General features: G+C 36.0%; 1 protein-coding gene across 1 annotated transcript in view; it reads right to left on the bottom strand.

The window, feature by feature from the left end:
- Nucleotides 1-26288, bottom strand: part of NEK10 (NIMA related kinase 10) — a 104295-nt gene that overhangs the window by 40153 nt on the left and 37854 nt on the right. Inside the window, exons 23-25 of the mRNA XM_074898101.1 lie at nucleotides 11037-11166; nucleotides 10386-10456; nucleotides 3686-3899 (exon numbers count right to left, since the gene is read on the bottom strand). Of these exons, the coding sequence (XP_074754202.1) occupies nucleotides 3686-3899; nucleotides 10386-10456; nucleotides 11037-11166 (415 nt within the window). The remainder of the gene's footprint in view (nucleotides 1-3685; nucleotides 3900-10385; nucleotides 10457-11036; nucleotides 11167-26288) is intronic.

The raw sequence follows: 26288 nt of genomic DNA on the forward strand, positions 1-26288 counted from the left end.
TGCCACCATGCTGGGTTAGGGAAAGACTTACCAGTTCGAGTATGAAAACAGAAAAATGCAGAAAGCAACCTTGCTAATAAGCATTCTTCTGCAGTTGAACATTAGGACAAAGCACTCAGCTAACGGTGACCTAAATGGACCACTCAGACCAAGCACTGTTAATGACTTCTGACACTCTCTTAGCCCTGACAAACACTGGATGTGGAGCCACTCCACAGATCACACTACGCTCAGAAACAAAAGTTATACCTTCTTGTCCATTATCTAAGCATCTTGGTCTTCATTACTCTGCATAATTGGGAAATTCATTGGAATACATGGATTTGTACATATGGATTTAAAACTAAAATGTGTATTCTAGTGACTTTATTAATACAAAAATTAAAATAAGCTTAAACTCCTAAAGAACACAGTATTACAAAAGCCCAGTATAGAGAAAAAATGTGACAGAATATTTTGCATATGCACGGATCAGAACTTCAAAAATTGAGAACTTACTCTGATCAGCCAGGTAGTCTATCATGTCTGCCCATTTTTAATATATTCTCCGAGAGTAGCAGAAGGTACAAATGGCTCATATTTTGTTATATATATTTTAGCTGACAGACTCCAATTATAAAGCTTACAGTTTTCTCTCCCACATTCAAAATATAGGGCAGATCTCAATATTAGTCTTTCTATATTGTTTTAGGCTTATTTATATTTTATATTAAAATAATGAGAAAATGGCAATGAGAAAAAAGTTATTCTATTTATATGTCAAAGAGTATGTGAACACACTGGCTTATCAAGAGCTTTTAAGCATTATTTCTTAGTTAAAAATACTTCAGGATATATGCAGTAAATTAAACAAGGGATGACACCCATGTAGTCAAACACATATTTCCAAAGTGACTTATTTTCAGTTTTCTGCAAACAGCCAAAATAATGTCTAAATTTTTCAAATTATGTAACTCAGAAAAGCAATCAAATTATTATTTGGCTATCCTGTCATCTCTTTAAAGGAAAATATTAGAAAGATACTTTAATTAGTTAAATCAACTACCATCCTGAGACACAGACTTGGGCTTGGAACATAGAATAATAAACCTTGCCACTGGTCTGTTTGATGACCTTACACAAACTACCTTTTTCCTCTCCATCTTTTCCTACTCAGAGCATGAAAATATAATATTGACCACCTTGAAATGAAAGGTACTATGTGAGAGATAATTACTACTGTTACTTGTTTGGGTCCTCTGTACTCCGTGTTATGTCAGCAACTTTCATCTTTCACAACCAAACACACTATTAAACACTTTTCATCGCTACATCTGCTTCTGGTCTTACATAAACAACAGTTTCTATGGAAAACAAGGAAAGATAAGAATTTATCTGGAGAGCTGATAGTGATTCTTTTTATTAGGATTATTCTGAAGTATGGATTTTATGCTATACATGCCAGGCAAGGTAATTACACTTCTCCAACATCATCTACTGACCTGCCTTTCAATTGCCTACTTATCAGCTTCCATACTGGTCTTAAACTACTTATAAAACAGATTCCACTCTGGCTCCAAAAGATCTCTGTTGTTTAGTTGCATAAACGTGGACAGAGTACACTATTTTAGAAACATTCACAACATGACAAAACTGGGATGAAAAAGGAGACCATAAGTACATTTTAGTAGAGAGAAAACAAAGTATAACATAGCTGGCTTCAACAAAACATTGAACTACATGGCAGAAACACTGAATTCTCTGACACCATGGAAAAATGACAGATTACTTGGCCGCGGAATCGCTGGGACCTTGACTAAGATGAATTAGGTTGTCCATACCTCACAGAGTTTTTATTTCAAGAACAGCTGCTTGAAATTCTTCCTAGTACTTTTACACAGAATATTGTCTTTTTTTTTGAAAGTCAAACTTTTCAGGAATAATTATTCTCTTTATTAGAAATCCTCCAACTTCATAAAATTTTCCTACAATACTGGGAACAAAGAAACAACATGTGTCCTTCTGTTTCTAAGCTCCATAGCAGTCCTCTTAAATTTGAAATATCCTAGCCTGGTTTATTCTGTCTTATTTACAGCAAGAACACACAATTAGGTCTCCCACTTATCATTACTGAGCCATACTCCCCTCAGCTTCTGCAGTGTTCTGGATCTTTGTCAGATCCTCCTGTTGTACCTGTTTCTTTTAATATATATAATAAAATACCCGTTGGAGTAGAACTAGAATTACAATATTCCTTCCTTGAGAAGATTAGCCATTATCCACCAAAATACATTTTCCTTCTCATTTTGTAGATAGGTGTATTTTTCAAGTATTTATACAAAACTCTAACTTCAGTGTAAAACTATTAGTTTTATAATATCTTACAAGTGTCTGAATAGGGCACCTTTCTCTCAAAGATAGAATAATGGCATTGAAATTCCAAATCAAGCAGCTTTCCATCCATAGCATGTTTTTTTCAAATTTCATTACAGTTATGAAAGAGAATGACTATATCAAGATATGAAAAAATGACATTAAACAAGCTTCCAAATGTGTAGGATAATAAAAGATAATAAAATGCAAAAAACATGGAAAATAATTGCTTATACTGTTCTAAGTTACAAATCCTACTCTGTATCTTTCTTTCATCTCAGTACCTCTTACATTTCAAATGACAGTGGTTTGTTAAGGTTTTTCTGGACGTTTTTGCCATCCTTTTTATTGTAAAAAAAAAAAAATGGTATAATACAAATAATGATCATAAATTGATAGGTCAAAAAACTACTGAAAGAAAAATTACTAATAATTTCTACAAGTCTTAAGTTTGGCCAGAAAGGTGAAGACAAAGAACATACTAAAAACAAAAAAAAAAATCCAAGAGTCTGGGACCAGGTGTTTCCGAAAACCTTTTTCCTACACAGAGGTTCTTCAGTGCAACTACTGAGCCCTGATAAAGGAATCTAAGAGACCTGCAATAACTGAACAGACAAGAGTAGCTGTGTAAATTATAACTTTGCTTCACAATTACCATAACAATAATTTTCAGTGAGCTTTTACTATACAAAAACATTGTCCTTGTATTTTTTAAAGTAAATTCTCTCAGATCATATATGACTTCAATTCATTATGTAAAATACTGATGTCCTTCATGAAGAGTGCTTAAAACAATGTGTGAAGCGAATGGAAGGATTTTAAGAAGTATTTTTGCAGAACTGTATCAGACACTAAGAAAGCATGAGCAAATACTTATCAGCATCACTGTTCTTTATTTAGAAATCTGTAATTAAAGATTATATTTGTGTAGATTCCATTTTCTAGGTGTCATTGTTTGTGAATCATACACAAGAATACCCGTTTGTTCCACCCTAGCCAAGTGTATATTCTCCTATTCACAAACCATTCACAAGCGTGCAGTAATAATTAAATGTTATCACATACTATCAAAACTGCAAGTACCTCCACAACAATTACATTTTCCAACATGGAATGATATTGCGTTTTAAGATACTGTTATTTTTCCTGCATAAGCATGTCCACAAAAAAATTAATGAATACATCATTAAAATAAACTAAAGAGCCTACATGAAAAAATGTTCTAAGAAGACAGATCTTTTCGGTTTGATTTATTTTCTGCTTTGTTGTATCTTAGTTTCTCAGATACAGCAAACAATGATAAGAAAAAATAAAGCCTAATACATGTACTTACTTGTGATAAAATGGAAAGCTGATGGCGATAGGTTACTGCATTTCGATTAGCCTCCATGAAGTACGTCTGGGTTCGTCTCCTCTCTCGATCCAGTTTCTTCTCCAACATGAGATGAGAGGTGCATAGAACATCCAGGTATTTCATCATCACATCAGACAGCAGTGAGCTGACCTCCACTATGTCTGGACGTGCCTCTGCATCAGGAGTCAAGCATCTACAGAAAGAATATTCTCTAATGAAAGCTAATTACTCGTTTCTTAAAAAACTGTTTACTACCCCTGCATTCCTCCACTGACATTTATCAAGTCATGCAGCCCAGAACTCTGCTCAAGCCTGCATGGAACAGTTTGACACTGTGAAACCTTGCTGTTGCCACACCACTGAGTACAGTCTCTGGCATCAGCTGGAACAATTATCCTGGGCACCGACCCAGACAGATCTGCTATGGGGGGCTGCTGCCGGGCACTCCCAAGCACACCAGGAAGTGCCTGGTGCCTCTTCCTGGGGCTGGGGGACACATTGGCCTCCCTCACAGGGACTGTGCTCTGGTCAAGGTGCTGCACCACTGGACAAAGCTGTGGTGAAGGAGATGAGTGTGCTGTCAGGAGGATTTACAGAACGACAAGATCTTCACAGACACTTCACAGACATAAGACCCCCAAAAGATGCAAGGAAGGAGGAAAATCTATAAAGTACTCTCAAAAGAACAGTGGATAGAGGCTCCCAAGAGAAAGTATTCTCCAGACTCATGACTTCTGCCAACAGAATGAAGGCTTTTCCTCTGACTACAGATATACAGTTACAGAACAGATATAGTGACTTAGGAACAGGTGAGGAAGACCAAGACCTAACAGAGGACACATCAGAGCCAGGTGAGTCTCAATCAAGTGTTCACCTCACAAATAAGAAGCATGAGCACCTCCCTAAACTGAGGGAACCAAGGCATCCATCTACTTGATCTGGTTTGATGATTGTGAAGCCAGTTGCTTGCAAGGTGCTTGGATTCAGGACATTGTGGAGATACTACCAAGACTCATCTGGCCCTTGGGCTGCTCATTCATATGGGCATGAATAACACTACCAGTGCTGTTCCTCAACATACTGAAAGTGACTACAGAGCACTGGGGTCGAGTGTGAAGGGCAGAGGGCCAAGTTACTCTTCTCCTCAATTCATCCACTGAGGGGGAAAGGATCAAGTCAGGGTGGATGCAACCTGCAATCCAAGACCTGGCTGAATGTAGTCAAGAGCTTATGGGTAAGGATCAGAGGATGGCGAGGAAGGAACAGACAAACATGGGTGACACTGTGGTAGATGCCTGCTACAAACCACCCAAAACCAAAGAAGTCGTCAGTGAAGCCTTTGTTGGATGGAAGAATGAAGCTTCATGATTCCAGCCACACATACTCATTGGGGCCTATTAACTACCCTGATATCTGTTAATGGGATAATATGGCTGAGTGCAGCAATCAGGAGATTTCTGGAATCTGCTGATGACAATTGCTTGGTGCAAGTGTTTGCGTTTAACTAGCAAAGGCACTGTCCTGGGTTTGTGTGTGTAGTGGGGGTTTTGGTAGCAGGGGAGGGGCCTACAGTGGTGGCCTCCTGTGAGAAGCTTCTTTAAGCTCCCCCAGCTCCAAGTTGGGCCCATCTTTGCACCAAGGGTGGGCCAATTAGCTACACCTCTGTGATAACATATTTAAGAAGGAAAGCCTGGGAGAAGGAGTTGGATTTGTGAGGAGAACATCTGTGTGAACGTCGAGGTCACTGGAAGAAAGGAGAAGAGAGGGAGGTGCACTGAAGCAAACACTCCCCTATACCCCATGGTGAGGCAGCAGAGCCACCTCCCACACCACCCATGGAGGTCGCCGGTAGAGCAGATGCCAATTTGTGGCATGTGGGGGGCCCCAAGATGGGACAGGTGCCTGCGGCTGAAGAAAGCTGGGACACCATGGGAAGAAGCTCCCACTGTTGTAGTTTGGCGCTGGGAGGACTGCAACATGCGGGGGTGACCCACACACCCATGGGAGTGACTCGTGTTGGAGCTGGTTCCACAGAATCACAGAACCAACTGGGTTGGAAAAGACCTTGAAGATCGTCCAGTCCAACCATTAACCTCACACTGACAGTTCCCAACTACACCATATCCCTCAGCGCTATGTCAACTCTACTCTTAAACAACTCCAGGGATGGGGACTCCACCACCTCCCTGGGCAGCCCATTCCAATCCCTAACAACCCCTTCCGTAAAGAAATGCTTCCTGACATCTAGTCTAAACTTTCCCTGGTGCAACTTGAGGCCATTCCCTCTTGTCCTAATGTTTGTGCAGGACTGTCTCTTGTGAGAGGGGGACTGTGCTGGAACAGGGAGGGAATGCCAGGAGTTCCCCCACATGAGGTGGAAGAAGTGACAGGACTGACTGCACCCTCCATTCCCTGCCCCCTGTGACGCTGGAAGGGAGGAGGTAGAGAGATTGCGAGCAAAGCTGAGTCTGGGAAGAAGGGAGGGATGGGCGAAGGTGTTTCCAAGATGTGGTAATACTTCTCACTTCCCCACTCTGTTAAGTGCTGTTGTTAGTGTCTGTATTAAATTTGGGGTTTTCTTCCCCTAACAAGTCTGTCTTTTGCCTGTCACTGTAATGGATTAAATGCCCCTTCCTGTCCTTACCTCCATTCCTGAGTCTGTGCTTTACCTTCTCTTTCCTAGCACTGGGGGGGAAGGGGGCAGTGAGCAACTGCGTGGTATCGGTTGCACTCTGAACTCAAACCATTGAGCCTTTTGCTTTATTTTCTCCTTCTCAGTGCTAGGGGGGAAGGGGAGAGTGAGCAGCTGCATGGTATCAATTGCACTCTGAGCTCAAACCATGACAGGCACTCTGCCAGACCCATTGCTCACAAACAAGGAAAAACCAGACAGGAATGTGATGAGCAAGGGCAGCCTTGGCTATAACAACCATCAAAATCCTGAGAGAAGTGAGAAAGACAGATTGTATGATTACAATACAGGACTTCAGGAGAGCAAAATTCAGCCTGTTCAGGGATCTTTCTGATAGAAGACTGCCCTGGAAGGTGATGGGAAAGCTTGGGAGAGCTAGCTAATCTTCAGGGACACCTCAAAGCACCAGAACAGCCCGCTCCTGCATGTAGGAAGCAGGGGTGGGCTGCACAGGATGATGGGGTGGAGTTAGGAAAGCCAAAGCTCAGCTGGAATTGAAACTAGCAGTGGATGTAGAAAGCAAAAAGGCCTTCTATAAGTACATTGACAACAAAAGAAAGGCTAATGAAAGTATAGACCCACTCTGCAACCTAGTGACAAAGGACATGGAAAAAGCTGGGGCACTCAATCCATTTTTTGCTTCCATTTCCATGGGGAAACTTTAACCTTAAGTGTTCCAGATCTCTGAGCCTAACTGTAGCATCCATGAGTGTGAAGCTTTAACACACAGTAGAAAGTACAGTGAGAAAGCACTTAAGCCAACCGGACATACATAAGCCCATGGGACTTGACTAGCCTGATTGCTCTCTATTATGAGACTACTGGCTCTGTGGACAAGGGTAGGGCAGTATATGCTATAGGTAGCTTTACTTTAGCAAGGCCTTTGACACAGGACTATAAGGTAGATAGATAATTGGCTGAACTTCCTGGCTCAAAAAGATGTCATTGGCAGTACAAAGTCCAGCTGTTGGATGGAAGTAGCATCCTGCAGGGATTGACGTTGGGTCAGTACTGTTTAATGTCTTTATGAATGACCTAGATGATGGGATGAAGTGAATTCTCAAAAGGTTTGTGAACACCAAGCTGCAGGGATCTGTTGATACATGGGGCAAAGCTTCTGTCAGAGGGACCTGGGCCGCCTATACAGAGATCTGATTGCTATCAGCATAATGAGAGGGTATAGAAAACATGCAACCGGATCATTCTCAGAGGCGCGCAGTGGTAGAGCAAGAAGCAATAGACACGTCAGGGCACAGGAAAGTCTGACAAGATATAAGGATTATTATTATTACGTACTACTACTACTACTTTTAATCACAGAGGCAGAGAAGAACCTACAGGGGCCCAGAGAAGTTGTGGGATCTCCATCCTTCAAGATATTCAGAACTCAGACAAGACCCTGAGCAGTGAGCAACCAGATCTAACTATATCCACTTTGAGCGGATGGACTAGATGACCTCCACGAGTCACTTCCAACTGAAATTACTTTACAGTTCCATGGTTCTTGTCTCAGGCACCCTAGGTAGCTGTTTAGTAACAGTAATAATATATTAGGTCTACTTTTAAATCCCCATAATATTTTGTATGCAGTGTAGGACATGAAAGCTGATAGGGACAGTCCTGCATGTACCATAAACTGTCTTAAATCCATAAACTCCAGTGACCCTGATAATTACTATGATTTCTCCGTAGAGTACTATTAGCCAGCTAGCATATAGACGCACTTAACCCAACACCCTCTTTAAAGAAAGTGCCACAGAATGATTTTACTATTTCTAAAACAGTACTTTCTAAATAAATATAATTGCCATGTAAAGTAGTGGGTTTGAAAATGTTTTACAGTACTTGAACTTCTTGATTTTAATCTTTTTTGTTTAAATTTGCTTAAATCCTTTGAGTCAACTCATTAATTTTCATAACATTGTTAATCTTTTTTATTTAAAATTTTATATTTCCTTTAAACAGGTGCAAGTTTTTCAACCTTAAGAAATGTTCCATTTGATTTTTTCTTTTTAATTTTTTATTTTAATCCATGGAAGTTGGTCAAAATTTCCAAGAACAATGTGAGCTATAAAAGAATTCTGATAAGTCCTAAATCCATTTCCCATGCATCTAGAAATAAATTATTTATTTATGACTAAACACTGAGTAGATTGATGTTCAGCTCTGAAAGACTTTGATGATTATGATTCCAGAACTTTAGATTAATCCAATAAAACTGTATTTTAATAACAATATTGAATAATAATAATGATAACACTAAATGCAAATTAACAGCTGCAACATGAAGCTTTCAATGTTTTTTCTAACTGTTATCAATAAATTATTTTTCTATTTATGACATCCATCTTTGAATATGTGTTGTGCTTCAGTCATTTGAAAGAACTTTTCAAATTCTGTTAATGTTTTCTCATCTATATTTTAAGTAAAGTCTCATTATTACTGCTTTCCTTTAATGTTCTTTATTCTTTATAAATATCTCGCAAAGCATAAACCAAAATGTAAACTTAATATTTCATTTCAGGATTAACCCATAGTAAGTGAATCGACGTTTTTTTAAAAAACATCTTATGCTTCCCACTATTATTAAAATAAGCAGAAAAATTCTTATGTGATAGGAAAACTTAATTTTAATATTTTCATGCAAATACCTATTTAATCATCTATTTAAAACAGTTAGCCTCCATAGCAGCCAGTCTCATGATGATATGGAACTTTGAGTGAACCTGTTTAATACAGTCACAGTATCTACAATCATAAGTAACTCAATAGCTGGCCTTGGGAAAACCCTCAAAAACTTCCTATTATCGAGTTTCTCATTATTATCAGAAATTAAAAGAAGGAAAAGACAGAGGGCCAGATACTCACATAACTTTATGTAAGTCACTGATAAAGATGTGTGTAAAATTTGTAAGAGAAGGTAATACATATCAATACTGATACGATGTGACTGGAAGATATTTTCTGGATGCATTTGAGATTACCATACTATTCTTAAATAATGAGCAATGAATTAATAAAGCCAGTTATTCTAACTACAAACATCTGTAAGTATTTAAAATACTAAAATTCATTTCAGGACTTCTTAAATATAAATGTTAGTTCTGTTATCTCCTATCCCCTCCATTGTTGTCCTTCATACTCAAGGTCTTTAAACAACAGAAACCTTTTTGTATAACGAAACACCGTATAAAAATGTTACAGTCTTTGTAGAGCAAAGTGCTTTTTAGAGATGGAACGCAACATCTGTGTGAAAAGAAAAAAAAAAAAGCTTTTTTGTGCTAAGTGGAGTTTTTCTAAAATGGAAAAATAAAAGAGAGCTAGATCTCATAGAAATGCACCAATTCACTCTCTATACTTTGCCTTACACATTACATTATCACCAGGAAAATGTAACCATAGCTAAGAGAAATATGTGATAAGTGAGTGGAACAAATACAGGCTCATCTTTTCCTCCATTACTCTGTTATCTCTGCTTTGTTATCTCTGCTATCCTGCTAATAGAAATTGAAGATAGTGGGAAACATATTTCTATCAGCCAAGTAAACCCACAAAACTATGAATGCGATTATACAGTGATCTATAAATAATATATTGCAACAGGGTTACATCCTTGACCATAAACTCCACTTCAAAATGACTCAAAATGCTGTATTTTCAGGGGTGGGAAATTGGTGTGTAGGGAATTAATTAGAGCACTGGTATTGTTAAACTTCACCGCCAAGTATGAAGTCTATACTGGCTCGATAAATGTGCTGACTATACTGGCCTGAGTTTCCAGTTGAATGTATGAAACTATATGGCATATATTACTAGCAGGCTATGAAGATAATGCCGTTTTTCTTTAAATCATAAGATAGTTCATATTTAGAGACAAATGCTGGCAGTTGCTAAAGTCAGGGAACTGTCACATTAGCACTGCTGGAAACATGCAAAACAAAACATCTTTTCAGCAAGATGTCAGAATAAAACTAGATGAGTAATTACCTCTTAATGGTAAACGACACTTTTTCAGAGTACAGTCCTTCTGGCACAGGTTCATACATAGCCCCTACTATCTGCAAAACAAATAATCTACAGTTAATTGAAGAAAAATATTCTGTTATTTATTTGAAGATCCCATATGATAAGTATTGTTCTTTGAAACAACCCTATGGGCATTACATCATCAGCTCTAACTTCCAGAACAACTTAGAACACATCTTCTAATGAAGAATGTCACTTCTAACCATGTATACACATTAATGCACATAATCAGTGTAAATCAAAGGGCTACAATATCTGAATAAGGAAAACATTTAAAAAACCCAAACAATTATACATTTTTATTTATGATCACATCCTAAGGTGTAATATACAATGCTATAGAAAATCCAGTATTATAGTACATCAAGAAATTGTATATATCTAAAGCTCCTGTCACTAAATGCAACTAGTCCGAGAGGTAATTACATACTAACGTTTACAAGCAATTTTTGCAATTAGAAGGACAAGATGGCAATTCATACAGTGATAAATACTTGTGCTCATTCACACATCAGATCAGAGAGCAGTTTATGCTTCTATAACCTTAAACATAAATTCTAATGGATCTAATGAACATATGCAGAAATAAGTTGGTCTGGCAAATCCAAATACCTTAGTTGCCAAGGAGAGCATATTGGTGCTGTAAAACGGTGGGTTCAGAGTTGCCATCTGATAAAGGATGCATCCTGCAGCCCAGACATCAGCCTTCTCTCCATACGGCTCACTCTTTACAACTTCAGGGCTAAGTAAAAAGCAATGCAACCCACAAGCGTTTAATTAATTCACCTAGAAGTAGGCGCTTTTTTTAAAAAAAATAATCCATCCAATATTCAGTTGGTCACTATAACATATTTTCAGAGCACATACAATTATGGTCAAAAGGTTGCATTTATTTCCATTACCAGTCAAATTCTTTAAGTGGAAATATAATTAGTAGCTTTTCCACTTCTGCTGCAGCTCTTCTCACACTAGTGGTTTATATTTTGTTCACTTGTCCTTTCCACTCATTTCATGTTATAATGTCTTTGGACTTAATGGATACAAATGAACTACAGCATTGAGAACTTGTTTACAATGATGGCATTTCAATAAAATGGACTAGACAGATAAATATATCACATCATCTTGTGATTCAGGTACCAGAAAGATTTGAATAAGATTTCTATATTTAGAATGCTAATGGATATGATTTTGCTTTTAATGTGAGTAAATAAACATTATATCATTTTCATTGTCTTAATATTGCTGTAATGCATTCCCTGTGAGGATGCCACATGAACACTCAACAGCCAGCCGAATGACAATAAAAAAAAAAAAAAAAAAATCCATTGTAAATATCTATTTAAAGCAAATGGAAGGTGGCAGTAATTTCAGTTTTGACTCAGTACAAAGCAGACTCCACTTCCTTCTCTTAATTTCCTCAGCACATTTCATAAACCTCGATGATGATAATTTACATTAGTAGGGATACTCTGATGCTGGAGTTCAAGTCTTAGCAGTAAGTAAAGGTCATATCACATGACATGAGTTTTTTTCACTTAGCATCTTCTCTCTGTAATTATTCAGAGATATAAAAAATACTTGACTCCTTTCATCTGCAAAATCAACTTGAAAATCTACTTGCTTGCCTTCTCCTTTCAGCTTAGAATTTGGAACCACTGTATCAACTTCAGGATTATACTACTGATTTCTTTGGTAAAATGCCTTATTTTGAAGCTGAGAGGCACTGTGTACATTCAATTAATGATGCAGTCTGGATAAAGTATATTGCTATAAGGTGTGCTGCTGATATGTACAAAGTTCAGAAACCAGATTTTTAAAATAAATGGGTTAAGGCCTCTTTGATAAACTATTATGCTGAAGAGAAATTAGGTGATCTTAACAGAACATAAAGTCAGAACAGAGGTCACAGCGTGGTGAAGTGAGAGAGACTGACAGGTCATGCATTTCTGATTACATTGATCAAGCAGGATACAGATTCCTGGTAAAACCTAATTAGTAATTTTTCTTGAAATTTGCTGCTGCTGCTGTTCCATAACCACAGAGGGGAATACAGGATGTTGAACATGGTGTTAGAACATAAAACCATTTCTGTAATTAACCTGCCTTCGTTCCTCACTGTGATACTAATTCAGTAGAGGACTTTGCGGAAATTTCATTTTTACATCTTAAATGTGTCTGTTATAGCAAACATCAGTACTGCAACTTATCATATAGATGGTGAGCTCAAAAAGGCAAAGCCCCCGTCTTAGTAAAGTTCTAAACATGCTCCTATTCAGAAAAATACATCTGACTTGAATTTTACAACCTTTTATTCTAGTGATAATTTTCATGCATGAAGAGAGAAAAAGTTATAAATCACTATTTTAAAATTACTAAATAATATTAAAATCCCAAACTGAAATTATTCAAGTCAAATCTATGTAACTATGCAAAAAGTCACAAAGAGGTCACAGAAAAAATAAACTGTATACAATCAAGAGAGAAACAGAAGCAACCATGATCTGGCCTGCAGAACCCTGTATTCATGAACAGTAAGGAAGAACCTAGGCTTGATGTCCAGAGCAAACAGCAGTCCACTGGGCTTGTGACTAGGAAAAATGTATTTGTTACTACTATGATTCGGAAATCACTGAAAAATGTACCACTCACAGGGTTGTAGATTTAGCATGGTTTCACACAAACGCATAATAGCTGGAAGTTAATGAAGTCATTTGGTCTGCTTATTTATGCTGAAAGAATTCTTGTTCTAAATGCATATCTAATCCCTTTTTTTGTTACATCAAAAGGAGGGCTTGCAGCAGAATACTACTTTATCTTTTCCTCCAGAACAAGGGCTTTTAGTCAGTTATTTAGAGCATTAGGATGACCAAAACCTTAAATAAATACTGCCTTATGCTTAAGAAGTACTTTAAATTACTGAGGTAATATTTATCTGAAGTGACCAGGAAAGTTTTACAGAGAATATAAAATCCTACACTTAGATGATGCTATGCTCTCATGGCTAATTAATTCTATAATTTAGTTTTTATGTAGATTTTTAAAATATTATTTATTTACTTTTCAGAGATACAGTGAAATCCCTCAAACATGTTCTACAGGCTTGCCTCACCATCTGCTAGTTAGAAATGTGGGTGGGGTACTCGTTGACTAGCAAAACAGTTCTGCAGTCGAGTTGCATCTTTTGAATCCACACTGTTGAGGGATGCCAAGCAGAGAAAGTATCCAGTTCTGTTCCTGTACACTGCCACCCAGAAACAGGAGGGTGGTGGGAGTACATACAATTTGTCTAATTCAGCTGACAACTGTGTCTAAACTCACTGCCCGGTCAAGACCAGAAAGAATGAATAGAACCAATCTCTGAATTTTATTCCAAAAAAATCCTACAAAATTAATCTTAGCCACAATCACTGGAAATTAATTTAAGCGTGCAGCATTATAATGACCTTTTTTTTGGTTTACTTGTAAGGGCAGGATTCTTCTTCTTTTAATTCTTATATTAAGAGATCTTGATTCACTCAAACAGGACAGTGGCATTAATTAAATTTTTAGCAAACAGATGTCCACATCATAAAATGCATTCACTGCCAAAATGAAATACATAAAGAGAGAAACTCTAGGATCTGATAAAGAATTTCATTTCCATTGCTCCAAGAGTTGATCATACTGCCGTGAAGCAGCAGTACTGATGCTATACTCTATGATATCAAGAGTCCTGATTATTAAAAGAGGCAGCAGATACTTATACAGTTAGTCATTTAGTTCTCACAGCTAACATATTCAAGATAATCACTACAGTTTTCCTCTAGGTTTACAAATCACTGCTCATTTCCAGATTACATATTCAAGTTGAAAAAGCTTACTTCAGCAGCATTATGTTAACTATAGGAGAGTCCTTCACTAAACAAGTGTTCAAAACAAAAGCAAGACCAAATTCTTCTAAATGAAAGACACAGAAATATATCCACAAAATAGTTCTCAAAATTCTCAGCATCCTTGAACAGTTTATAACTATTTCTCATAAAGTTCACTCTTGCTCAACGTATCAGCATTGCTTTTATATTTAATAACAAAGCCTATGCCAACAGCCTTAAAATGAATCTTGAATTTAATTAATCCATTGCTTAATATGAGTTATCTGGGTTTTTTTCTTCTGAACTACACTTTTGCAAAAATCAAGCAGCTATTTCAAATACAGAAGATAGCTTTCCATAGTACCCCACATTTTTAATTAGGATTTAAAAAAATAAAAAACTTGTCAATATTTGTGCTACTCAGAAAACACCAAACACATTTCACCAAAGCACCTCTACATGGCCTTGGCGATATTTTTGCAATCAAGCTTTCATTTGTAATTTTGATCACTGCTGTTATTTTGTCATGGTTTTCACTTAAGAATACTTTTAACAGAGATTTACAAACAGACTGTCCCAATCTGAATCTGCTACACTCGTACTATGACACATCTATATGAAAGATGACTATCCTCACCGGATTACCTCATATTCACATTAATCATTAGTGGATAGAAGTTCCAAACTGAAGGAAGAAGTCCTGAATTTGGAGGAGGAATAAAGGAGGAGCTGAGGGGACAATGTTCTCAAAACAGCATTAATTTTCTAGAGTTTCTAAAGCTTCCAAGAAATTTTGTCAATATTATCAGGCTGACTTTACATGGGACACAACCAGTGAAGATTTCCCAGGCTGCACGGAACTTCATTATGCCACTCGTGAGTTGTCTTGGTACAGTGTTCACTGGTTAATCCATGTGCTTCCAACAGGTGTAAGCACAAGCTGGTGCATGTCATCCTACAGTATGAGGAGTATTTTCAAATGAGACATGATTTCAACTCAACAGTTATGGATTAATTAAAACAAGAGTGGTTCTTCAAGACTAACTCTCAGAAGAGGTGGGAAGAGTAAATAAATAAGCAGCATACACCACTGCAGAAGATCTTAAAAATGACCACGTTATTGCTTTTAGTCTTTATGATTCCTCCAATTGATTATTTAAAGTTTGATGTATATTCCTGCAGTTGTGATGGCTATACAAGCACTCATGCCTAGAAACCATAACTAGTTCAAGAAGGAATCCAAGCTGAAAATAGTTGGAAGCTAGCTACATATCAAATATGCCTATCCTATTCTTTCTTCCCTGTGGGTACTGATTTATTGCCACTGTTGCAGACAGGACAGTAGGAGAGATGGTAGACAAGTTTGCCACATACTGATAAACTTTTTTTTTTTTTTTGTAATCCCAAATACTAAAAGTCTCTGCAGCTTCTATTAGCTTTAGATATTCAGATGTCTTTGATAATATATCTAGAATAATTGCTTGCAATGGATAGCCATTATAGCTAGCAGAACTCATCAAAGCAAAGTAGAGGAAGGTTTTTTAACAAAATCTGCCACAGTTCACTATAAAAATGAGACTGCCATTCTCTGGCCCAGGCTAACCAGGGATTTATCCAATAGTGTCTTGAAAATTTTTTAAGTTAAAAACTACACAACCTCTCTGGGCAGCCTGTTCTACTTTTGACTGTTATAAAAGTGGAAAAAAAAAAAGCCTTATATCACTTTAAACTCTCTTCTGTTTCAATGAATATCTATTTTCTCAAAAAAGGGACAAGACCACCAATTTCAGTCCAAAGAATGAGAAAATCAAGGGTATGGTTGTGTTTGGGCACCATTTCTAGGTTTCTATGAACCAGGCAGCCTGTTTTCATTGTATTAAAGTATTGCAGGATAATTTGTGAGTGTCTGGAGTCCAGTATGAAAAAACACAGATCTACTCCATAATCAGTTATCTGAATCACAGAAAGAAGGGGGTGGGGAAGATAAGGGGAAAAAAAAAAAAAAAAAAAAAAAAAAAGCTGTTCACCATCAGCATCCTCCCAAAGCAGAAAAAACTAAAATAGAAAAGCAGTTGCTGTTTGTCACAATCTTTCTCTGGATAGTTTGCTGTAAGCTACAGATACGCATTCGGTATTATAGCTTCATAATTACCACTAAAAGCAACGGAAAAAGAAACAGGAGCCACAAAAGCAACAGTCTGAATAAAAAGCTTCTGTGAACACTGCTGAAAGCTATTTGCATTTCTCACCTACAGGAAGAATTCAACACAAGCCTTTTGGGGATATTCTGTCTATCCCTTGAGTGATGAAGCTGGAACAGGATTCTCAATCACGAGTTAAAAATTTTGCCTTCAGTTTTCTGTTTTGAAATGTATTGCGAAATAATTCTATAATATTTCAGTACATTGTCTTTTAACTTGTATACATTTTTCTTACTACAAATTATGTTAAATATTTTTGTAATATTTTATAGGTATAAAATTTCTTCCTCACAAAAGACACCTTTACAGGCATCCTAAGCCTCTGCTGCTGATGACAGAAAAATTCATCATTTCCACCATTTTTTTAAATGTATGGGGATAGGGAAGAAATTTACTACCTTCAGTTTGCAATTTTACGCTGTAATAAATCCTCTTGCCATCAGGTGGGGTATGTAATTTTTAAATGGGTCACGTTCACTAAGAGAGGTAAATTTCTTGTGTATAATTGCTCTCTCATCAGTGTAATCTCAACAGTTTTATTTTCTAGTCCAAGCATTGCCTGTCTCTGCCCAGAAAGTTCCTCTACATTCACATAATTTAGTTTACAGAGGCAAAACCAATCTGAGGTCAGTGACAGGCCACTAAGAACTGTAGGATACAGCAGACTACATGATACCTCTCATGTTTTTACTAAAATCTTTTTTTAAAAAAAAGGCTTGTTTGATGCAGAAGGACACTTTTCACTGCAAATAGTATTAAAGTTGTGTAGTCTGTCTCAATCTGAAATGTTAATGAGCACTGAGAAATGTGTAAAAACAAAATCCCAGTAATAAACCAGTGTAGCTCTCAGCTACACTGTTGTTGATTGACAGTTTAGAGAAATCACTAACTTGCAGCTTTCCTTCAGCACATATTCAGTGTGTCTCTCTCTAAAATAGAAGCAGATGTTTTCTACTCCACCTTTTGGGGTTTTTTATTTTACAGTTTTAAAATAAAGATACGGGCATCCAGTTAAAATTAAAAAATTGATTCATATTTCTTTGCATTTACAAACTTCTAAGCTTTTATGTGTGCTAACATTATATCTTATTGCTTAGAGATGCCAAATATATTCTTTGAAGAATAATTTAAGGCCTCTAGCAGTGCAGTAAGACAGTATTCTAGAACACATGAAAAACTGTCAACAATTCACTTCTAATTCACCATGTCACATATTAATACAAATCAAGTGACATTTTTTTTAAAGTTTATTGTTCTTTTTACCTATTGCTTTGTTAAACAGAAACAAACAAAAAATCTTCTTCATAACAAAATTCATTAAATATTCAAGGTAGAAGCATGTTCAGAGTGCAAGGTCCTCTTCCTAATCCCCAAGTGCAAGGAGTCACTCATACCTACTTTTTTTACCCAGCAAAACTTAGAGCAAATATGAAACTGTGAAGGCCAAGACATCATCACATGTGGCAAGTTGTTTAGGCTGTATATTTGAAAAATACTGCAAGGCAAGGTGTTTTGCTCCTGCTGCTCTCAGTCACTCTTTACTACCACTGTCTGCTCTGCTGTGCCGGCACAACTACCACTACAGCTGCATTGTGCATCAGATCAAAGACCTGACGTACATGAAAAATAAGACAAATTATTTTTCAGCCAGGTCAGTTCTCTAATCTAGTTCATCATCATATGTTTATGCAAATCCTTGTGTTGGCCCAGGAGTGGTATGACTGGTCTGGGGTTTTTTTTCCACAACTGTTTTTTTTTGTCCCCTGGAATCATTTCATTGACACAGTTTATATCACAGCCCTAAAAACAACTGCTACTGGCAGAAATTTGTGAAATTTTTTCTAGGGAAGAGAGATATTAAATACAACTGCCAAGAGGCCAGCTTTATAAATATAAAAGCAGCTTCCACTGAAGCACAACTTTCAGTTTTACTCTTAGTTCATAATGCTCAACTGAAACTTTTCTTTTAGCGTTTTCTAAGTAACAAAAATTTAGTCAATCAAAATATAAGTAATCCAATAAAATATGTAAAAAGCTTCAGCGTATCTCTTCTCAGTTCCTCTTTCAGAGCATAAAGCCTATACAAAAAGCTGCTGAAAACAGCAGTTTTATTGTGAAGACTTACATGTTCACACTCAGAAGTAGAAGACCAGTGAGGTATATTCAACTATTATGTGTTCTCCCATCTTTGAACTCTACTTTTTCTGCAAGTACAAACATGTCTGACAGTTAGAAAAGATACATGTATTTTTTAGACAGACTTTTTTTTTTTTGTAGCAACTTTATATTTTCACTGCTTTTACACATAAGAACCTTTAGCTTCAGGGAAAACAAGTTCTTTCTGAATCTTATAGAACAGTACTAAAAAAGTACCTCATTGCACAAGTGTCTTTTTAAAAAGTATCTTTAAAACTGAAGGATACACTTCACCCATGTTCACCAAGTATGCTGTCCAAGAGACATCCATATCTAAATGTTCCCATCTTCGAAAACAACATGCTCCAAAGATTCCCACATATGGCAACTGGCTACTTGCTGGGACACCACTGTGTAATTTCAGTCTTCTGCTTTAGCATCAGCGGCAGCAGGCAGAACAAAAAGGCTGCCAAGAATTCTCATTAAAGTATAGGAACGTATAGACTTGAAAGCATGGAAGACATAAACATGACAACTTAGTTCGAATATAGTTATGCCAGAAACAGTGTTGTTAGCTGGATAAACCAATCTATGCTTAGTTTGACAAGGTGGAACAACAAATTAAACTAAAAAAAACCATGGAGGTATCTGTCTTATCCTATCTAAACCGAATTACCTTCTCCACAAGTATAAACATCCTTACTGATTTTTACATATATGTGTGTATGCATGTCTCTGTGTGTCCATATATATATATATATATGTGCATACAAATATACACAGTACTACTAAAAGATACATTTTCTAGAATTTTCCAGCCAAAGCAGTATTCTGTGAGTATTTCATTTCAGAAATACAGCAATTCAGGAGCACTTACAGTGTACAATACTACCAATTTACAATGGCAACAAAATTTGAGAGAACTCTCAACATAATGCAAGGACCAAAGTTTATCAATATTTAAATATCCTTTATAAGCAGACCATGAGTATTGGAGTTTAATGGGCTTTTATGTGCATTTATCCCCAGTGAAGGCCTTCTATAAACTTCTAAAAAATTTAAGCAACTATTTGCAAGGTTTTTTCCCCTCATCAGGATAGAGTGTGCAGGTATCTTGGGAAAATATCCCATAAAGATACAATTCAGTTTGAATTTGGCCTTCTTGTCTATACGCTGTATCTGTTGCTATGGAAAAAAAACCTTGTTGGGAGTTCCTATGTAAAACTACTACATTTCTAGGCTGTCACTTTTTTAAAAACTTGTTTCAAGAACAGTTTAAAAAGTCTTGCATGCTACATTACAGACAGTGATGCTTATAGCAAGCTGCTTCTTCCTTCAATTGTCTTATTACTACTAAAGAATGTCATGAAGTATCACCTTTCACACTGTAATGAAAATACAGTTATCTAATTAAGCTCAAACTGTGCACAGTTCTTTCAACTTTTTTATGCTTCTGAATTTTCAAGATTATCATATGCACCTCTGAGTAAATTATAAGGACAAATCCAAGTATCATTAATATGTAGTTTAGTGTTCCAGTATTACATACAGAGATTCTGGGAGGCTGAAACCAGAAAAACACAATAAAGTTTTAATTTACACCTGTCATTCCTTCAGACACCTCATGGAACAAAGTCTAAAACAAGTGGAATTATAAACCAGGTTCTGAAACTTACAAAATAACATTTCCCTTCAATGTGATTTTTGATTTATATTATTAGAGGCAAGCATCACTGCATGGTCCACACATCTGATGTTCTTATTCATACAAAAATATCTAGCAGATTGTCAAGCTGTCAGTTTTAACAGCAATGCAGTAGATAAATTGTATCTGTAAGTTGTGGTAAACTGCTATCCATATACATAAAAACTGAAACACTCATATTCTAAAAGGTACTCATAACATGCATCTGACAGATACCTCTAGGAATTGATTCCTTCCAATCAGAGATGTTTTCCAGTGAATTATAACTGCAATTTCCTATAAAATGCTCTGAGGAATTGCCTTAAGTCTGTAACTGTACAAACAGCTCAAGAAAATAGAAAAGTTCTTTCCTTTTATCTGTGGAACAGAAATCTGAACATTTAAAAATGGTAGACGATTTTGCTTATTGAGCTATATGCCCTTCAGAATGAACTTTGTTCAGTGCTTTTGTCCAAGTAACCAAGCTCATCAAGAAATTGCATGAATTTTTAAAACTGAAAGGGAGACATAGAAAAGTAAGTATCTGCAAGAAGCAGACCACAATCAGTAGTAAATTCAATTCTACAACAGCCCTAAAATAAATAAATTTTAATAACAGATTTCATATAAGGTGTTGATTTCACCTAAATTTAAACTAAGCTAGTGCTCCATATCCATCTGCAGCAAATGGAGAGGGACAGGCACATCAAGTGCTTGATTCATCTCATCATAAAATAGTTGTTTAAGATAGAAGGGATGAAATTCATTATTGAAGTGCCTGGTTTTTTCCGTTACTTTCAGTAATCATCTAGTTGCTTGACTTGAATAAGATGCCTAGGTTTTGAATGACTACACATAAGCAAGATGAATCCCAGTCACACAGAGACTTTCTTCTGACAGTAACTTGTTTCTGACAGTAATGTATGAATTAGATGACTTTTCAAGCATTTGGATTTTCTGGAACCTAATATACAAGTAATAACTATATTGCTGTCTAGCAATCACATTTATTATGGATTAAATGTAAAATAAAAATTAAAAACCAAACTGAAAGAAAGCAGACAGCTGAAGATTTTACCTGAGTAAGATCATAACTTCATTGCCTTCTTTTACACAAAATTTAGAATTCCCAAATCTAAATAAAGTCTGTTGATCCAGATGCCTGCAAAAACCCTCATGAAAGTCAGTAGACGAAATACAGGCACAGGATCATAACATAATAATCTAGGCATAACTTGTTATATATTTTAACATTAAACAAAGAATGTATTGCTTGGTGGCTCACTTATAAATATCAGTTGAAAAACTAAGGCTACATGGGAAATTGAGCAAAGACAAAAGAGAAGGAAGTAAGAGGTTTGAGATACCACTTCATTCTATTCAGCTCACTCCCTAATCACAGTAACAGGCACCCTTGAGAAACAGGCCAGAAGTAAAATAGGACAAGTGACCTAAATTGAACTGTCACATGATCCGGTGATGAGGAAAACCATTTAATTTCACAGTTTTCTTCTCTAAATTCTCTATAAAATTCCTTTCAGGGATAAACTAAAGCCTTTATCAACTCTTCTTGAGATAGGAAGTAGAAGGATAATACTGTACGTGTTAAGCTGTAAATAGTAATCAACAAATTACATTTACAACACAGTCCTGCATCTCCCAATTTATTAACTGGGCACTTTGATCTCCTTAAAAATACACGCATGACTTGTTTGCAGTTGGGATCATATAGCTAATTCACTGCTACATCCCTGGATAACACTGTACTACCTCATCAGTCATAAAATCATTGACCTTTACTTGTGCAGCTCAAATTATGGAGAGCCTAGACATTGATTAGTAACCCAGGAAAAGAACTTTCTTCAGCAGAACAGATAGCAGAACAGATGCAGGTATATATGTCTGTCTGAAATCATGAGGCATTTGAATTCAATCTCCTGATGATGTTCCTATAAGCAATAATTAGCCATAACCAAGAAGTTTGAGGACTCTAGATGTGGAAGATGTCACCTGCCAATGTAATTTATTTAAAAGGAAGTTTAAATTATTAAACCCACAAAAGCTATTCCAGTTTCAGCAAATAATTTATTTTTACCTCTCCCCTCCTTCATTCAAAACAGACTCTTCCATAATGTCCATTTTAAAAAAGACCCTCATAAGTCTAGGGATGCATCTCAAGCAGAAAATATGGTCACTTATGATAAGAGAGGAAATGTAAGGGAAGACTAGAGGCTGCTCTGCTTGCAGATGACTCAAACATGAACCTCTTGTTCATTTAAAAGGCATCAATGCCCTTTTACAGTATTTCTTAACCAGATGTCTCTCCTACTTATTTTCTTTATTTCAATTATTCTAGAAAAGTATTACAAACATTCAGCCTCCTGCTTGTTAGTCTGTTCCTGACATGGCTGTTCTTTCAGTCAGATGCCTAGCATACCTCAAGATGCCTCCAGTAATTCTTAAGTCACAGGTGTACTGCCATTCCTTGAAGTAGACAGTGAATCTACTACTGTACAATATACAAAAGGGTAAATAGAGGAGAGCAGATCCTTAAAAATCCAGTATTAACATTTGTCCAATGAGACATGGCCACTTCTCACTGGTACTTACACTAATAATGTCTCCACGTAGTCCAAGAACTCTATTCTGTTACAGTACTTTCTCTATTCTACCATTAAAGTTATTATGACAACAAAAAACATCATTCTGTGTAAAAACTCAACTGTGAAAAAATCCAAGAAATAGTATAAAAGAGATTAAATTAACCAAGGAAAGACTAAAGCAGTTTGAACAAACCTTGACAGAGCTTTGAAATCTGGCTACTATAAAAAAGCAAGGAACTGAACAAAAGCCATATCAGAAACTAAAGCCAAAGACACAAGTGAAAACAGGAAATAGCTTTAACTGCCCACTGAAGACATGGTAAAATGGCAAACACACTATTAAGGTAACATCAAAGACGGCAAGATGACATATAATGGCACTAGAATTAAAACAACACACCATACACTGAGCAGCAAAGGAAAGCAGAACAAGAAATAGTAAAGATTTAGAGATAGTAAGGATCTGTCAAGATACCAATATGGCTGACACCCAAGAAGAGAATGGGAAAAAACAGAAAGAAACACTAAAAGTATACTAAGTCCTGCAGTTCAAATGTCATAGTAACATAGTTCATCTAAACAAAGCTCATTTGACATTACTTAAAAGAAAAATTAAATAAGAATAATTCTAGCAAACAAACACCAGTAACTTTTCACTAAAAGACATTTACAAACTCATAAATTAGTTTGATGAAATGACTAATTTTATTCTCATAAAAAGTGCTCATTCACTATTATAATCTCTTCCAAAGGGATTATAACATAATAATTAATGTGCATTCAAATAATTGCTATACAAGTTCTACAGGAAGAATTATTTCCAAGAAGTACATGGTTGGATTATAATCTGTTAAGAAGATGTTGGTAAAATAGTAATTTATTTTTTTTTAAATAGCAGTTTAAATTCATCACGGAGTCTATAAAATTATTACATATATTTTTATATTTTTTCAATCATTAAAATAACTCTTCAGAAGATAGATCAGCACCACTCACTTGCTAGAAAACAAGTATAGAAACTAACCTGCATGTTTTCACGCTGCCTTTCATCAAGAAAACCTATGCTATGACTTTAAACTACTTCTATGGCTTTATAAAACAATTCTTCTCAGAATAGAAAAAAACATCTGTATGACCTAGTCCATGTGACTTCCAAAGTGGCCTGTTTTCTTTTAGTCCAAGATTTTTTTGCCTTTTTTTTAAAAAAAATTTTTTGCATTTTGAATTTTCCTGGCTAGTTATGTCTTATGATGGGGACTTCTGTCATTTATAATGCTATGTAATACTGGATGTAGTATTAATTACATTTCAAATGTGAGGTGACAGTTTTCTAGACAAACTTGTTACTTAATAAAAACTTATATACTTTAATAATTCGGTCTTCTTTCTATAAGGTAATCTCTGTCAACTACTTATAATGTTCTTCCTTGAAGTTCACTCAGCTTATCTTTTTTTTTTTTTTTTTTTTTTTTCCAGTCGTGATATGTCCATAATGAAACACAACATTCTATTCAGAGCTGCACTGTGGCATACAGATAAAGCCAGGTTTATCTGTCTGTCCTCAGCTATGCTGTCCCTGTGAATTCCACCTCCAATTGCATTGGACTTTTTGCTGACACACATTATTATAAACCTTCATCTAAACTGCAACCACCCTATCACATTACACTTCATTACTATGTTTCATTCTCAGAGTAAACACTTGTACTAATCAACTTTCAGAAGATCTGATAAAAATGCTGTATTAATATACTGAAAGGATTATTTAACTTCTGTTACCTTTCTAACCAAATCAGCAAATCCTCTCCAGGAGCCAGCTGTTCCATGAATGGCAAAACTAGCACAAGACTAGTTTTTCACTAGTCTTCTACTCTCCCTCACCCCATTGTACCTTCTGTTTCCTATTCTCCTGGTTATCTAAACACACCAAACTACTGTCACATGACAGCATGTACTGCAGCTTATTTGGAAGATAACATTTCAGCTGAGCTTAAAAACTTTTCTCACCAACATGACTAAATTGTGTCTCTACTTGCTTTCCATCACCAAATTTTCACAAACATTGAAAGAACCTAAACTCTTAAATTTGGTTGAAATTGGTGAAACGGTTCTGAGGTTATTTTTGGAGGAAGAAAGAACTGCTCGGAAAACCAATAATAATTTTGATCATAGAGCATCATAAAGCAGGCTAAAAACTAAGTATGTATGAAAATACAACACACACCCTCATCTTAAATTATCATTCCCAACACAAAAAAGCTTTAAATAAGTGAAAAAAATTATCATGACACCAGAACAAGCAATGAGAAGAAGAAGCTACTGAAGATCTCTGTATTAAATCATATCACATATATTTAAGTATGCCCTCACAAGATATGGTTATGAATAGAAGCAGTGACCGGTACCAAAAAAGAAATTTGGGTAATATAACACAGTATGCTGACTGTCTAGTCCATAAACAGAAACTAAGATCAAGGAATATTTTCTCCTCCACAGCATAGATGAGGGACACAAGCAAAATAGTACCTCTAATTATGACTAATACGAGAGCTTCCTCAGAACACCACAAAGAGAAAACACTTCAACCTTAGAACAAAAAGCCAAATCTTACATACAATTGTTCTGTGTATGAGTCTTCCGGTATTTTCAAACAATTATGTTTCAGAAAGATCAAGTTAGCTCTCCAACTAACGTGGAACATTCTCAACTACTTCTTAATGATACCTGGGGGGTGTCTGCTCTTCCTCATGGTTTCCCAACAGCTTTTCAAGATCAGTCAAGTTCTAAAGGAGTTATGATGGAATTCTCTATCCCATCCCAATCTCAAGTTTACTTCATTTCCCAGAGTTTTTCTAAAATTTCTGTATACATATATGACTACAAAAGCACTTATCACAACCATGACTCAGCTAACTTTTACTTGTATCTCTTGATCTGTTCTTGACATGTCCTCTCTTAACTTAGAATCCTTTTTGTGAAACAAAGTAATGGCAGGTATACATGAAAGGAAACATCATTCTCTATAACCATATACAATTTGCTACATCTCTTCTGGAAAAACCTTTGAGACAGCAGGATAACAAAGATTCTGTTACCACTAACTTGGAGCAGATTGTTTCTGGTGACTTATGAGCTGGAAAAAGACCTTAGAATTCATTACCAATTCCCTAAAGCAGTCTTTTCCTCAATTTTTAATGTATTAAGTGTAATTCTGAACTTACACATTACTGGATTTTTTAATTCAAGGACATAACCAATTAAAAGGAATTTAATGAGTATAATAGTAGAATAAAACCTAGTATGAAATAGAATTAAGAACCATCACAATTACCAAGCATAATTATATAAGCCCCTCTTTAAACATAAAACAGTGGCTGCTGTTATTT

Source organism: Athene noctua, chromosome 2 (genome assembly GCF_965140245.1).
Source record: "Athene noctua chromosome 2, bAthNoc1.hap1.1, whole genome shotgun sequence".
Taxonomy (NCBI): domain Eukaryota; kingdom Metazoa; phylum Chordata; class Aves; order Strigiformes; family Strigidae; genus Athene; species Athene noctua.